This window comes from Schizophyllum commune, assembly GCF_000143185.2.
Source record: "Schizophyllum commune H4-8 unplaced genomic scaffold SCHCOscaffold_3, whole genome shotgun sequence".
Lineage (NCBI taxonomy): Eukaryota > Fungi > Basidiomycota > Agaricomycetes > Agaricales > Schizophyllaceae > Schizophyllum > Schizophyllum commune.
This window is the reverse complement of record NW_026089540.1, coordinates 387,078-402,976: the sequence shown is the minus strand read 5'-3', so window position 1 is coordinate 402,976 and position 15,899 is coordinate 387,078. Positions and strand designations below refer to the sequence as shown.

The following is a 15,899-nucleotide window of genomic DNA, read 5'->3' as shown; positions in this document are numbered from 1 at the left end:
GTGGCGTCTGCAAGTGATGTGAGGAGCAGGCATGGAGCGGTGAAGATGCAAGTACCTATGCAGTGGACGAGCGTATATTTTCTCTTTGAAGTACCGAGACAAGTTGACGTTCGCAAAGATGCGACCCGAACAACATAGGCAGAGACTGTCGGAGAGAAAGCGATAGATGCTTGGTCTTGTGTAGACACCGCGAAGCGTCGTGTTCCATGTCGTCTCCCATGAATTGAAAAGTATAAGGTCCGCGTAGCGCCGCACGCTGAAAAGAAGGCCTGAGCTCGTTCTTGCTTGCGAAGTATGTCATCTACTCACTCGATATTGAGATCGATAGTCCATGTCCAGGAATCGCCAACATATCGTTCTCCACGTCGAATTTCTCCACCCAACTCGTAGTATTCGGCCTCGTCTAATTCGTTCACGAGCGACCATCCGCGTGATGTGTACTTCGCTGCCGCGCTCTGGGAGATGTCCTCGTCGAAGCAGATGCCGATCTTCTTGATGAACGTGCTCCTCGGAAAGAAAGAGTACGCGGAGCGAAAGGTAATGACATTCATGACGATCGCTACGTGCGCGCATTCAGATTATGAAGGATTGTATTTGTGAGGAAGAACGCACTTGAGTGAAAGTTCATAATGGCGTCGATAGCCGACGTACGCACAAGTATTACCTGGACGACAGGGCGACGGCGATGTGGCAGCCTGAAGGAGAAGCTATCCAGGATGGACCTGTCGTCGTAGTGGATATCATCCGGGATCATGTCCTCGTTGAGAGCCTGATCCAGTGCCTCATCCAAGGACCGCTCCTGCGTCTGCCTTGGAGAAAAGTAGTATCCCATGCTGAGAAGAAAATGAAAAGTCGTCCAGGCATGTTGACGCTCGGCGTATAGGTCCAGGTCGCCATCGTGGAAAGTGTCTCGCGAAAAGAACTGCACGGCGACAGATCCGGCGATGACGACGCCCGTATGATACTGAAGGAGCCGAAAGCGCACGACGTCGGCTTCGCTCATGAATCGTGCGAGGCATCTGTGGATCTGAAAAGCGCGCCTACAGTATCCCGACACAGTCCTGTGCGTGTCTTTGCATGCTCGGGCGTAGCTCATCAAGTCAGAGTGATCGAGACATGAGCATAGAAGATCATCGCAGGTGTCAGGACTGTTCGCGTGTTTAGTGAACGAAGATATGATAGGTAGTTGGTGCGTACAGTATCATTCGATACACTCTTCACGAGCGTGTATGAGTGAAAGAAGATGGGGAGAAGTGACAAGGAGCGTAAGTGAAAGAGAGCGGATACTTATCTGACGCCGCCCTTCAAATGAGTCGGAAGGCTTTGCGCGGAAGTAAAAGTCCCTTGGCATGAGTGCGCGTGTTCCCGCGACGCCGCGGCTGAATAGATGTTCGTGCTAGTCAGAAGAGAACGCCAAGTAGCGGAGGAAAGCCAGGATACGTTGCAACGCCTGTGTGTATTCATGCACGCCCTTTTGCACGCGACGTGTGAACGATCACGTGCCTACACCATTTGACCGGGAGCGCCACAAAAAGGTTGACGCCACATGATGGACGCCACTTAATCAGTGTGGGCGCTTGTAGTTTGCCGACCGTATTCTCTGTGGCGCCCTCGTCAATACATTCTCTCCGTCTCTCATAATCTTCGTCGCTTCGGGTACTGCTTCACGTATGTGCTTTCATGATACACTTCGCTCGAGCTCATATATAACGAAGGATGCAACCTTGATGCTGCCGCCGCGCGACCGCCATAGTCCTAGATCTGTTGGCAGTATCCTAGTCAGCTCCGCTTCTTTCTCGCATTCTTCTCCGTTGTCTATGCCGTCGTGACGATATAGGTGGCCGTCGTCGTCGACAACTCTGCAGGTGAAGTGATTCTGTCCACCGTAGATTACACCTCTGAGTTTCATTGAAGCGCCGTTGAACGATAAGGTAGGAGAGATCACGAGCTTTTCCTGCGTCATGTCAAGACATAGTAGATCAGGAGTACGCAGAATGGACACGTCCACGGCAACATACGCCCCGCATAGGGCGCACGTCTGCTTCCGACTTGTGCCCTTGAGCACTTCTGTCAACCAGTACGCTGTAGTGAATGATGCTGGGCGTCTACCGCGCAGCAGGTTCGCCGTGTACAGCGAAGCATTTTGTCGTAGAATTGGTACGTCTCGCGAGCGAGTCGTGTGACAATCGGGGCACCGACTAGTCTTCGTCACTAATGTCTCCTCGCCGATGACAGCACGAAGGAGCCTCGCCACAGACGCGGGCGAAGGGCCGTATGGAAAGTTTAATGGTGCGTCGTCATTCAGCATGCGTCTCACAACGTCCCTGGTAGTTGACCACTGTCGCACACGTCCTTCTTCGTAGGCGGTCCATTGTCTTTGCAGCTCTGCGGCGAAGACGGTGCTATTGGCCAGTACGGGCGACCAGCGACGCGGCTCTCCCTTCCAAATTGCATGCAGGATAGTGAACAACGAGTCGTACGGACAACTCCAGTCAGTCGAGTTCCACTCGTATCCCCGAGGTACGTGCGTCTCCGATACTGCGGTCGATTGTGCCCCTACCTTCGCTCCATTCCTCTTCTTTCTAACCAGGGATTCATTGCTCTGTGTCACGCTACTTCTGTCTCGCTTACGCTTACTGATCATACTGTCGGGACGTGTCTGTCGAGCACGCTTCGGGGCATGGGCACTGTCATTCGAAGGTTTTGTGCGTTCCGTCGATCGATTGCTGTTCCTCTTTCTTTTTTCCGGCGTAGGCGCGTTATCATGGGCTGCCTCCTGCGAGTCCGTTATGTGACGACCTTTACTTCCCTTCCGTGCACTGCTTCTACTGCCCTTCGTTTCAGGTTCTTGGCTGACGGCTTCTGACTTCTCATTCTCTGCGTATTGCCATGACTGACGCCCGAACGGTGTGTCTAGATCGTCCCAGTCACTCAATGATTTCCATTGCAACGCCTCATGCAAACCCGGTATCTCGTAGTCATCGCCTTTCCAGTTGAGGAAGGATTTGATCAGTTTGTTTCTTGTGTCCCCTTCGACGCTTGCAGGTAGCTGATTATGGTAACGCAGGCGCGTGATATCGTTCAAAACTTCAAGATTTCTGAACTCTCTCTTCAGTTGGTCGTCCATTCCTTTGGTAATGAGACCGCTTGCGAACGAAGTCATGATAGCCGTTCCATCCGCAGACGAGCTCCTCGATAACGCCGTGTACACGGCTTGATGTGACCGCGAGTTTGTGAGGTTGACGACGTTGGTAGGTCTCGTTTTACCCTGCGCAGCATAGTCGGTCATAGCGAAATTTGGCAGGACAGGGATTTGAGACCTATCGATGGTGATAACATCATCGTTCTTTAACAAGCAGGTGATTCGTTCTTCTTGTCTGGATAGCGGAACCACATTTTCTTCCAGGCCATCGATGTGGACCGTCTTCGGCGGATTCACAAGCTTCACGAAGAGTACATCCAGAACCCGTTGTTTGCGGTTACCCATTGACGCTGTCCATCCGCAGACAACGCCTTCTTGCCCTTTCGTCATGCACAGCTCCGTCGCTATATTCGATCTTATCATCACCGGCATTCCTATGCACAAGTCCAATCTGCCGGGTATCTGCTCCGTGAAGCATGGTAGGGACGTCCAAAGGGTGTTCTGCATTCCGTCCGATAGGCCTGACCCCGCGTTGATAGGCCTTTTGCGACCCCGACCTTTCTTTCGAGACGGACCGCTCGCCATCTCCTCAGCAGCACGGTAGTCGCACGAATAGAACGACGTTAGTACTTGCCCTGTCTCCTCCGCGAATCTTTTACAGCCTAACTCATTGAAAGCGTCCTTTTCCGCGTTACGCGCGGTAATAATGGAGACATTTTTGAATTTCTCGTCCGTGAGATCTGGCGCGCCTGGTTCGCTGCCCACTACGAATGAGTTTAGTAAGCTTATATTCGCCCTTGTGCATGCGCCATATCTCATGTTCGCTAGAGCATCCGCAAAATCCCGATCCTCTGCGGTCGCAGTACGCATGCGCATATTCTCCGTCAATATGACGACTGTTGTTACTTGGTGCCAGATTGCTTTACCAATGATGTTCTTCTGAACGGCCAGAGACATTCGCTTGCGCTCGACATCGGTCTGAACTTTCCTATCGTACAGTCGGCATCCTCGAACCGGAGGCAGTTGTGCAAAATCTCCCGCGAAGATGATGTTCATACCGCCAAAAGGTAAGTCATGTACTCCTCGTGCTTTAGCGATACTTGCGCTTATGCGATACATGTCTGAGCAGTTTAACATAGATGCCTCGTCGATGAAGACATACTCCACTCCCAGGAGACGTTGTTGAATGTCCCGGACACTTTTACTGTCCAAGTTGTCCGTATTCTCGTTCTTGAAACCCCACTTTAGACCCAGTATGGAGTGGTATGTAAACCCATCGAGCAGCGCCGCCGCTGCACCTGTTGGTGCCATGATCAGGAATCTGTGCTCTTCCTGCCGCCGTTTGAAGAACTCGGTCAGGGCTTTAATCACCGTGGACTTGCCAGTGCCGCCCATACCACCCAAGAACATACGGAGCGGTTCGGCTTGCTTGCGACTCGCGTGATTCGAGATCAAGGTGAACGCCCTTTGCTGGTCCGGGTTCAGTTTGAATCGGTGTATAATGTCTTCTTGCAGGCTCGCGAGATCAGGTTTGTCATTGGCATATTCTGCGGTGAAATAGGACGGCGGGAGGATTTTAACGCCAGTCTCGGACGTCCCTTGCGTACCAGTAGACTGGTCGTCCAATGTGGTCGTACGTGCCCGAGGCAAGTTCTTGGTCCGACCTTGGAACAGCAATTGCTTCAGGTTTTCAATGTACGCCGCCCATTGAGAACCTCTCATTGTCTTCGTTGGCTGAAATGCTCCTGTTCCAGCGTCACATTTTTCCCCAGGCACATAATTGACCCATCTGGATACGGTAGCGTATGTGCGCGCCATGTCAACAGTTTCTTGTCTTCTATTCCACTTGGGACCGGTCTCTCCGTCATCCGGTACATCCAGGTCAAGGTCTTCGCCGTACCATCCACATTCACTATTGTCATCCCCATCACCGGCGGTGTCGAAGTTGACAGTGGCCGCTTTCTTCTTTTTCCTCAACTCGTTCCTGTAGTCGTCTCGCGCATCCGCGCACTCGTACCTCAAGCTGAAGTTAGCCATGAGTTGTTGCTCTCGTTCGCTGAAGACGTGGTCTTTGAAGGTATTGTCCCAGTTGTACTCCGGGCGCTTAAGATCTGTACCTTTTCTCCATGGGACAAACAAGGTGAGCATTGTAGCGCAATAGTATTCACGGTCACCTTGATCGCTTCTTGGCAGGGAACCCCCGACAAAGTTTGGTATGATGTACTCCCTTTTGCTAGCGTCGCACCAGACGTGGTGCGAGGTGTGTTGCGGATGTTCAGGTAAGAATGCTTCGTATATAGGCCTGCGATTTATGCGCATAGGCGACGTCTGACTTCCATCCATCAAGGGAACGACTCTGGGAATACGCGGGAGAGGGGGTAGGATGTCCGGCTGACGTGGCGTATCGGACTCATCTAGCGTCGGTAGCTCCTCTTCCTCATCAGGTGCGTCGTCGTCTTCCCCCATAAATTTCTTTTGTTGCGTCGGCGTCCTTTTGGACTTTTTTGAGCACTGCACCCATTCGAAGAGGCTATAATTCTCATAACGAGTCGGTCGATATATATAATCGTCGATGATGGAAGTTCCGACAAGTTCTCCGTCCTCGTTCCTCACGACGACGCGCTCTTCAAAAGCTCTTGGACGCGCCGTATCAGGACAGTCATCAAGCACTCTGTTGACGTAGCTCTTCCACCAGATGAGGGAGAATTCATGGCTCTTATAGTGGTCGGAAAGATCAAGTAAGTACGTGGCTGCCAGAGGACTGCCAATTTCCATGCGCGGCGCCAAGGCATTCACCATTTGCACCATAAGCCTCCTTGCGCTTTTGTTATCGTCCACCGATCCTTCGAACGAAGGGGCGTTACGCTCGAATACCGATTTTATACAGGACATGATGTGGTAAGTCTTCAGCGAGGTTTTCGTGATATAATCTGATACGTACATGACAATAGCCTTCATCGATGTTCCTGATTGCAAGCTCGTCGTATCGGTGTTGCTTCTCATAAGATAGGTAAGGACAGGAGTGACGCAATTCATCATGACTTCGCGCTTCATCAAGTGAATAGCACCGGTCATGCGGTCGACAAAGGATTGCTCGATGTATTCCCTCGGAAACCTGGCATCGCACACGTCGTCATCGCCTTTGCATCCTTTGATACCTTCCAATGGGTCTCTTTTCCCTGTGCTGTCCGACTCAGCTTTACGCGCGGCCCGCTTGCGAATACACTTGTGTATCTGAACGCGAAGTATCAAGTTGTCAACGGTCTGCTTGAATGAATTCCACCACTTTCGTTGATTGATCTTACAGGAACATCGGCCTTCTACGCAATGACAGGGCGCGGGTGGTGGCACTGGCATCGTCTGCGTGGGATCCTCTGCGGGTTCGGTCGGTGCGTCCTGACTACCCGTATTTTCATTGTCTTCGGGTCTGTGTAGATGATGGATGTCGCCTTCCTCGCTCTTTTGTTGTGGCTTAATAGGAATGCGTTCCTTTACCACTTCCATGGGCCCGGTCAGTAGCTGTCCTGTCTGCATCTCATCCAAATATCTGATCATCTCTTTCTCAAACTCACTGTCATCTGCGAGCAACCTCTCGCGCATTGATTGAGGCGACGGGGCCCCGCGAATCCACAGCATCGTGTGCAAGTGAAGCGTAAGTCTGCCTTGCTGCTCGACGGCAGCGTAGTACGCTGATGTCGGACCATACAGGCCGCGGTGTTCTGCATTTACGCCGAGTACGTGTTTGATGAAAGCGCATACCATGACGTTGAAGAAACGAGCGGCGGCAACAGGATTTCTAGCAACCAAACGACTGCGTTCGGACCAGCTTCTGATGCGCGGCTTAAACACCAAGTCGTGATCAGCGAAGTACAGAGCGATGGGATGATTACTGTCGGCGGGTGATAATGTAATGAACCATGACGGTGCGCCCATAAAGTTGATCATGGACCAAATCTCATTTCGCATGTACTTCTTCGCAGTGACGGATCCTTGTACGTGGCCCCCAACGTAATCGACGTGGCGCAAGAGTTGAAAGCAAGTTCGTTCGTCATCCGTATCGGCGACAACAGTTTCCCCTTCCTCTATGCGCTTGGATAGGGACCCCATGACGATTGGGTTCATCGTGTATATGGTTCTTTTCACTATAGGCCAGTCAGATCTCTTCGCTAATATGTTACTAGCCGTCGCGCATGCCTTGATCTGCTCGTGGTTGAACGCTATCATAGGGAAGTATAAATCGTCTTGGAAGCGCTTATCATGATATAACAGTAGGTGCTTCTTTTGAGCCTTAGAGGATAATGATCCCCGTCCTCCGAAGTACATGCCGATGCCACCTAATCCGTACGGGAAGAGCCAAGGAAACATCGAAGGGTAAGCTTTTGGATTATCGAAGAGTCCTTCTGGTTTCTCGTCGTGACCTATTCCCATCACAGAACCACCGCTTTGGAGGTGCTCAAGTGCGGCTGCCTTCAATTGATCTATTGTCATCTTGGAAAACTTTTCCGAGGTGAGCCCATGGACAACGAAAGGACAAGGGCCAGAATCGGGTGCGTCAACATCCTCGTTTGCCATACTTGTCGCGGTGGCTTCCTGAATACTGTCGTCCTCATCAAGTTTTCTGAACTCCCAAACGAGCGGATTCTCAACCCGATAAGAGTTCAAGTGCTCCTGCGAGATGACCACGTCCTTATACGCAGGGTGGTTCAACTTCAGCCACGCCAGCGCAGCCTCTACGACCTCTAACCTCACTAACATGGGAGTTCTCTTGAAGTCCTCCGGTGTCGGTCTCGCAGTTCCCAGGAAGGTATAGGCGATGATCTCGTTTAACTCTTTACGCAGAGGTGGCAAGACATCGCGCACTTGCGGTATTGGGCTGGAGAACATTACAACGTTGGCGATCATTTTACCTCTTCCCGATCTCACTCGGACAACCGCTCTATTGTGTCGAACCTTGCTGATCATCTGCATTTCCGTATAGGTAAGCCCTTTGAGCACATCCGGTATCTCTCCTAACCACAGACCGTTCGCCAGCGCCATCGGAGGGCGAATCCCATTCAGCAAGTAATCATAACAGGTATGACACATGCGGTCACATCCTGGGGCGAGTATAGGGTCGTCAATGTGTCGCACAGGCTCGCTCTCAGATGAGCGCTCTTTCCTCGTCGCGTGTGGTTCAATCAACAAGCTCATATCTAGCTTTCTGTCATTGGCAGGCATTGACAATGCCTTATTACAGAGGATGCCACAGCATGCGCAGCCGGTTTCCTCTAGTTTCTCCTTGCCGGTATCTTCACAAAAGCCGCGGACAATTTCCTCCTTTAAGTCATCTGTCACTGGTTCCGGTGGGAAAGACGATGGCGCGTCGGTCGCTTTCACGCATGGAGGATTGGTCGCAGCTTTCTTCCTCCTACGCTCTTCTTTCTTTCGCTCCGCTGCACTCAACACCCTCTTGAGTAGAACGACGTTTCTCTTCGATGAGCACTGATTGTCGCACTCGTGTTGACTCAGAAGCAACCTTTTCTCGCCCAAGTTACGCTGCATTCGTAGTTCTGCCTCATCGATGTGATGCAACTTAACCGCGTCTTCTAGCTGTGCTTTACTCATATGCCACAAACTATTTACGAAGGGCATGTCAGCGACCAAGAAATCGTCCGTCTTTGCCAGCTGCTTCATTGTATCCTCGTCCCCGTAACCGACTATGGAGAACTTGACGTCCTTCCCAAAATCCTTGTTCCTCCCGTCTTTGACGTATTTTTGCAGCGTGCCCCAGTCTATCCGGTTGCTTGTACCACCACCGCCCATCATGAAGCGTACAAGCCAATGTAGTTTACGTGCGCTCACTGGTTTAGTGCGATGGGAGTAACTGATGTCCGTTGTGCGAATAGGCTGGGGATCTAGTAAAGGACGCAGCGGAAGTATAAGAATGGAAAGAAGGCCTGAATGGAACGGCAAAAACGGAAGAAGGTTCGGTGCATCCCACTGTATAGTGAAATCCGCCATGGACGGATCACCAGGTTTCCCAGCACGTAAAGCCTTGTAGTCCCACTTGCGCATGCAGTTCCTGGCAAGACTCACACGGATACCCCTCGCATTGGTTCGTAGCTGCATGATGCCTGTTAATATCACGTCCTGCTCGAAGAAACCATACACACACGTCTTCCATAAGCGGGGCATGGCGCGAGCATATGCAACTCGTAACAACTCGATAATATCTCTTAGATCAGGCTCGGATTGAGACGATGGTAGCGACTGAAACACGGATGGGAAGAGCGTACGAAAATGTCGCAGCATTAAAGGAGGATGCTGCGATTCCTCCGCTTGTCTGCGCAGTGCAAGCACAGTCTCGTTACCCGTAGCGGCGCAAAAGTGATGAATAGAGGGCCCAAGAAGCGACACACGCGTTTCCACAAACAAAGAATCATATCCCACGCTGCCATAGTGAGGGACGACGCGCAAGTCGCGCAGTAGTGAAGACATAGGAAGCGCAGAAGTGATTGGTGTAGCACTTTCAAGCGATGCTACTGTATGCAATCCGGGAGTGCGCATGCCGCTGAGCGGAGAGGGGATATGATACCTATCCAAAGCGCCAGGAAGCGAAGGAAAACTTTGCGTATCTAAGTCGGAAAGTGGTCGAGCTGGGGACCCACCAAAGCCGCCTGAGAGCGGAGGAGTAAGCTTTGCACCCGGGCCGCGAGGCAGCGGAGGTTGGATCGTACCCATGCCGCGTAAGAGCGATGGGGAAAGTGTAGTACCCAAGCCGCGAAGCGGTGGGGGAAATAATGTACCCAGTCCGCCTGAAGGCGCGGGGGAATAGCGGATACCCAAGCCGCCAAAAGGCGGTGGGGACGATAGTAACCTGTCCACCTGGAGAGCGGTGAACAGTGACGAATTATACTGATGGTTCGCATCGAACCACAGCGACGCGGTGTGTATGTCGTCCAAGCGGATAGACAGGGGCGAGAAGGAGACTTCGTTCGCATCGACCGAAGTTAAATGAATATCTGGCTGGATGTTGTTGTCGGCGACTGCCATCGCGGAGTTCGGCAGTCACCTGTGGAGGTAGGTCTTTTGCAAAAGACTTCGGCATTTGTCCGAAGGTCTTTTGCAAATCTCGCGACAGGTCTGTCCTCACAGCCACAGGCCCCCGGCACGTCGCCGGTGAGCCTCCGGCCTGCCGCCTTATGCGGAAGGCGACCCCCCGACCTCGCCGGTCGGAGTTTCCCGCAGCACGCGTCACGCGACGCGCGCGCTCCGCCGCCGCCGCCGTTGCCACGCGCACTGCGGCGGCTGATGCGCCGCCCTCGCGCGTGTCCCAGCTGCTTAGTCAGCGCGTCGGAGAGCGTCGCGCTCGCGCGCGCGCCACCGCCGCTGTTCGCGTCGTGCCGTGCATAGAACAAAAGAAAATGAATGTATAGTACAGTACATACATACAATGTACCTAAAAAGCGCTGGGGATGTGCAGAAAAGGGACAAAAAGCGCAGGCGAAAATTTTTCGCCGGCGCGACCCACGCTAGGCAGCGCGCAAGAGCGAGTGCGCCTACTCACGCGTGCTTAGGAGGGTATAGGGAGAGGAGGGGGGTGGTGGCTGGAGGCGCGCTGCTCGGCGGGCATTGCTGTTGAGGTGGTTGTTAGGGCACGGCTGGTGGGCGCGAGCGCGGGCCACCGTGAGGTAGGGGGTAGGCTGCGGGGACTTGAGGTAGGGGGGTTGCTGGGGGCGAGAAGCGCAGGCGGAAGGAAGACCGCGCGCGGGAGAGGTGGCGCAGGTGGTGGTAGTGGTGGTGGTGGTTGGGGGAGAGGTGTGTGACCGCGGTCACACGGTCGCGCGCCGGCCAGCGAGTGTGCACCTGCGCGATTGCGAGCGAGCGGCCTAGCGCTTGCGGGCCTCGACAGCTCCTAAGCCATGACGGCCTAGGAGCGTCGATATACGCATCCCGTGCCGAGCCCAGCACCGCGAATTCGCCAGTGCGGTGGGTACTCGAACGGGCCGTGCTCGACACGGGGACGCGTTTCGGCATCGGGGAAGGGGAGGAGCGTGGTGGAGACTGGATAAAACACCGCCCCATAGCGTCAGGCGCGCTATGGGGAGACATCCTGTAGAAAGGCTGAGAGATGGAGAAATGATGTGTTAATAGAATTCCGGGGCGCAAAGCGCAGTGGCGCACCTGCGAGATGCATTGGCATCTTCCCCTACACCTTGGGCGACTTATCCGTGCCCCAGCACGTAGCCGCGCGCCGCAGGCGGTCCCTAGGTGTTGCTTGCTCGGCCGACGTCGGACACGCGTCAGACACGCATTTGGCGCGTGGAGAACGCGTAGAACGCGTCTTATCTCGTGTTAGTGATGAGAGGAGGAGAGGGGAGGGCGGAAGGGCGGGCGGGGCAGCGGCGCGGGCGGCGAGGTGGTGGTTGGGAGTGAAGAACACGCCGCCACGACACGGCGGATGTCCGGGCCGGCGACTCGGTCCGATGTCCGGGCTTCGTCGTTGTTGTACTCGATGGCCTCGGACGCAAGCCGAGGGGCACTAGATGGTCAAGTAAGGATAGATTAGCGTAGTATACCAGTAGGGTAGTAGATATATGAAGTATGGTAGCGAACCGATCTCTGTGGCTTACACAACTTGAGCTTCAATCCCGACGCGCTTCGTGCAAACCAATGTATTCCTCCTCTTCACACTCGAAAACAGAGTCTTTGAGCTATATCTCGTTCTGATCTGAGCGGATTGGTTTCAAACAAGCTGTAGCGGGTAGGGAGGTTCATTCTCTAGCTTGGTACGTACAGTATACAATATTCATCATCTTAGATATAGCGTAGGAATGTAGAAACCATGTATTTGAGCGCAGATATGAAGTGTTTGGATGTTTGGCACACAATCTATAAGCAGATCGCAGTTCAGACGGTCTATAAATTTTCTTCATACCCTCCCCCTCCGCTCTATATACTTTGGATGCCCTTGCACTCCTATCGGCGTGTTCCCGGGGCCATCGAAGACGACGAGGACGCCCCTCGGACGTCCGGACCGACATCCGCGCGGTCCCAAGACGGATTTCAGTGGCCCCGAACATCCACACCATTCTGGCGCGGCTGGCCACCGCCCCCTGCGCGCTATTCCACAGCGCAGCTCACTATTCCTTTCTCCCCCGTCATTCTGAGCGATCTCGGGCACTTTTCCCCCTCTCTTTCCCACCACTTTTGGCACGCGCGGCCGCTCCTCGTTGCGCTCGCAGGCATCGTGATCGGCCGCGCTGCGCTTTCCCTCCCACCACCACCTTGTCACACTTGCTCGTCGCCGTGCCGTCTCCCCGCCACCCCCGCTACCTCAGCAACACCTACCACCCCCCTCATCTGCGCTCCGCGCGCCAGGAGGCCGCGGCATGTGTCAGGACCCCGACCCCCGCCCACCCGCGCTTCCTAGCGCGACATCGATTCCCGCCACCTGCGAGCGCGTTGCGGGCACCGAAGGCGTGTCCCTCACCCTCCCCACGACGACGACAACCCTCGCTCAGGTGGCGCATGCAAATATCGCGCGGATTGGGCTCCGCCTTGCCCCTCCCCCCTCCCCCCACCCCACCACCTAGTTGCAGCCAAGAGCTGCAATCCGGCATGTCGTTGCGGCTCGCCGGCCCCCTCCCCCCTCCCCTACTCTGATGCGTACCCGCCCACTCCTGCTCGCGCGGGCTATACGACGCATGCCGCGCTGGCGAGATTTTTGCCGGCGCTTTTTGCGCTTTTGCGTCGTTTTCTGCGCACCCCTACGCCTTTTCGTTACATTGTACATATTTACTACTCTCTATATTCATTTGCTTTCTTTTTCGAATGACGCGACGCGACGCGCATAGCGGCGGCGGCGGCCCACGCGCACGCGCGAGCGTGTGCATGACGCCCCCCGACGCGCTGACTAAGCAGCTGGGACGCGCGCGAGGGCGGCGCATCAGCCGCCGCAGTGCGCGTGGCAACGGCGGCGGCGGCGGAGCGCGCGCGTCGCGCGACGCGTGCTGCGGGAAACTCCGACCGGCGAGGTCGGGGGGTCGCCTTCCGCATAAGGCGGCAGGCCGGAGGCTCACCGGCGACGTGCCGGGGGCCTGTGGCTGTGAGGACAGACCTGTCGCGAGATTTGCAAAAGACCGTCGGACAAATCCCAAGGTCTTTTGCAAAAGAGCTACTTCCACAGCTGCGGCAGTGACGACCTCAGCCCGACGCAGTAGTACGACGCAGACAAGCTGCTATTGCTGTCGATATGGGACGGGGTGTGCGTATTGGGTGCTAGTGTACCAACGCGTACGGACACGCATAGGAGTACAAGCGACAGATAAATCATCGCTAGATGGTCACGCTAGCAAAGTATAAGCATTGACAGTAGTACGAGAACGCAGAGGACGCACCAGCATGATGGACGATGGGCGAGATGGTTGGCGATAAGAAAGCCGCGAGTCCGATCGCCGCTTAATTCCGCATTTCCCAATTTAGCCATCGTATTGATCTAGCCAAAAGAGGCAAGTATTACCTCCGACAAACTTGCCTTCTATGGCAGTTATTCCCGTAGACCTCGCAGCGGTCGCACCATACGCAACAAGTGAGTCCAAATATGCTGCAGCACTGGGAGACAGCTGCGACCAGACACACATCTTGACACTCAACCAGTAATCCTATACAGAGATCGCATCGTTTGGTAGAAATGCTTCTTCGCCGAGGTATGCCCCAATGTGCAGGAAACATTCACTCAATAAACAAGGGTCAATCCAACATAGTGATCATCAGTAAGATCTTGTTATTCCGCCCTGTACACGTGACCCCACGTTTTCGGAGATTTCCGTTCCGCATCAATCTGTGACAGCGCCCAGCGCAAACGCCGCCCTCTCTTTCTCTTCTCCTCTCATCATGCCCTGCCACTCCCCGCGCTCCCGCGCTTCGACGCGCCGGGAGGCCTTATTCACTGACATTGTTGATTCAAATGCACTATACGCTCGGTCATGGACCTTTCCCATTATTGAACATTGGGTGGCCGGCTCAAGTGGTTTTTTTGCCCTCTTCAGCTCGTGCTGACGATCGGCCACTGCCGCGCGTAGTCCAGTATATATCCTTGGTAATACTGTACATAAATTTAACTTCACCTGCGGTGGCGCGCGTTCCCGGTGCCACAAGTGAGGGTGGCAATACCCAGATTGTCTAATTAGGAACCTCTTCTAAACTACTAAAGCTTCCTTTGAGTATACATATGGCCTTATAAGAGTCAATGAAGCGGTATACACTAACTTTCTGAGCCAAAACCTTTGCCCTTGACGCGGTGGCGACTTTGCGGGACTTTGCTGCGTGACGGCGTGAGGCCTCTCGGCTTCTCGGCAACGGGTTTGTTTGGAGCACGTAAAATCACGTGTACAGGGCGGAATAACGGCTTCTTCATCAGTATTAACAGAAGTCCGCCTTGTAGCGCGTGTCACATGATTAGTCCATCACACCTGCAACACGTGCGAGCAGTGATTTGCTCTTTGCTTCCTGCCAGCCATAGACGCGCTCAACAGTCATCGCGGTCATGGATACGATGTGCGTAGTTAGCGCAGCTTTCAGACCTCCATTAATTCGATTTCTCACTCTGATCAGGCCAGAGACATGCTTCGACTCCCTTTGCTCTAATCTCGACTTACCGGACCTTGTACATCTCTCGCGCGTCAACATCCGGTCACTTCAGAAAGTGAAGATGTACAGTCAGATCGCTTTCCAACCACACCGCATGCTTCGAAACTTCCTACGCGCCGCTTGCGTTGAGGAACTGCTTGATATAATGTGCCAAACCGGGACAATTATCTCAGGTCGTGCAGCTCTTCAGTTCTTCACGCGAGACGTGTTGGACGACTGCGAGCTCAATCTGTACACAGAGCGGCATCACGCCGAAAAAATATTCGACTTTGTGAGCGCGCGAGGATACGCGTACTCTGCAAGGGAAGATCAGAACGAGAATCCAGTCAGGGCCTTCCATGATGCTTCTTCTGCGAAGAGGGGCGCACACCAGGTCAGCTCTACGAGCGCTACCGTCCTCGACACCTTCAACTTTGTTCGCCCTACGCTTTGTGGCACCGGCAACGCGGTCATTCAGGTGGCAGTTGTGAGATTTTGCGCCATACACACGGTACTCAGCTTTCATACGAGTAAGCGACCTTGTTTCTTTCTCATTGTCGCACTGACGCGACCATCGTATAGCCGCCCTCATGAACATTATCACCCATCGAGCAGCATACTCCTTATACCCCCGCGCAACATTCGTGCATAAAGTCGGGGTACTGCTAGCTTCGACCGAAGAAGAGGTTCCCACCGATATACGGTCCAATGATGAATGGACCATGCGAGCATCGCTCACGTACTTGGACCTCGGCAAAAAAGCTGTCGGCAGCGAATTCGCAACCTTTTGGCGTTACATAGGCGATTCTCAAACGTGGACGATTAACTTCAACGAAAGGCAAGTGCGCAGACCGAACCAGCTGACAACAACATCTGCTGACATCGTCTCAGCCCTGACGCACCCCAAAGCCGCTCGCTACAGCCTGACTCTGTGCTCTTCAACTCATGGTCCTTCGCATGGCGGAACAACAATGGCATTCTTTGGCATCCTCGCATAGAAACCCATTTCTACATGGGTAGCGCGAGCTGGACCCAAAGTCGTGTATTTGCGAGCGAAGAACTTGCATCTATGTTTGCCAACGAGATCGCGACGAAGTATCATGATGCAGAGTAAGCCGGATATGCGATCTTAAGTGCTCCTGCTAAC

The 15,899-nt window shown here is 53.9% G+C and overlaps 7 protein-coding genes across 7 annotated transcripts; 1 reads left to right on the top strand and 6 right to left on the bottom strand.

The window, feature by feature from the left end:
- Positions 1–305: 305 nt before the first annotated feature.
- On the bottom strand, positions 306–832 carry SCHCODRAFT_02491722 (uncharacterized protein; the record flags this gene model as incomplete). Its single annotated transcript, XM_003033576.2, has 2 exons — positions 306–559; positions 613–832. The coding sequence occupies 2 exons, from the start codon at positions 830–832 to the stop codon at positions 306–308; spliced, it is 474 nt and encodes a 157-aa protein (XP_003033622.1).
- Positions 833–1,678: 846 nt separating this feature from the next.
- SCHCODRAFT_02491195 (uncharacterized protein) lies at positions 1,679–1,963 on the bottom strand (the record flags this gene model as incomplete). Its single annotated transcript, XM_050342945.1, has 1 exon — positions 1,679–1,963. One exon carries the CDS (start codon positions 1,961–1,963, stop codon positions 1,679–1,681), a length of 285 nt encoding a protein of 94 aa, XP_050201477.1.
- A 456-nt stretch (positions 1,964–2,419) lies between these two features.
- On the bottom strand, positions 2,420–3,289 carry SCHCODRAFT_038950 (uncharacterized protein; the record flags this gene model as incomplete). Its single annotated transcript, XM_003033575.1, has 2 exons — positions 2,420–2,622; positions 2,797–3,289. Coding segments are annotated over 2 exons (696 nt in total), but the record flags the coding sequence as incomplete, so codon positions are not given.
- Positions 3,290–3,310: 21 nt separating this feature from the next.
- Positions 3,311–4,099, bottom strand: SCHCODRAFT_01091125 (uncharacterized protein; the record flags this gene model as incomplete). The annotated part of the gene is made up of 1 exon (XM_050341007.1): positions 3,311–4,099. A coding segment is annotated over one exon (789 nt), but the record flags the coding sequence as incomplete, so codon positions are not given.
- Positions 4,100–4,718: 619 nt separating this feature from the next.
- Positions 4,719–10,174, bottom strand: SCHCODRAFT_02491908 (uncharacterized protein; the record flags this gene model as incomplete). The annotated part of the gene is made up of 6 exons (XM_003033574.1): positions 4,719–4,822; positions 4,903–6,670; positions 8,273–9,028; positions 9,218–9,391; positions 9,790–10,006; positions 10,038–10,174. The coding sequence occupies 6 exons, from the start codon at positions 10,172–10,174 to the stop codon at positions 4,719–4,721; spliced, it is 3,156 nt and encodes a 1,051-aa protein (XP_003033620.1).
- A 416-nt stretch (positions 10,175–10,590) lies between these two features.
- Positions 10,591–11,547, bottom strand: SCHCODRAFT_02613804 (uncharacterized protein). Its single transcript, XM_050344629.1, has one exon. The coding sequence runs from the start codon at positions 11,231–11,233 to the stop codon at positions 10,772–10,774; it is 462 nt and encodes a 153-aa protein (XP_050201475.1). The 5' UTR covers positions 11,234–11,547; the 3' UTR covers positions 10,591–10,771.
- A 3,131-nt stretch (positions 11,548–14,678) lies between these two features.
- On the top strand, positions 14,679–15,750 carry SCHCODRAFT_02493405 (uncharacterized protein; the record flags this gene model as incomplete). Its single annotated transcript, XM_050342981.1, has 2 exons — positions 14,679–15,282; positions 15,335–15,750. The coding sequence occupies 2 exons, from the start codon at positions 14,679–14,681 to the stop codon at positions 15,748–15,750; spliced, it is 1,020 nt and encodes a 339-aa protein (XP_050201474.1).
- Positions 15,751–15,899: the final 149 nt, after the last annotated feature.

Coding starts and splice junctions, on each gene's coding strand:
- SCHCODRAFT_02613804 (XM_050344629.1), bottom strand. CDS start 11,233: ATGTCTCCCCATAGCGCGCCTGACGCTATGGGGCGGTGTTTTATCCAG.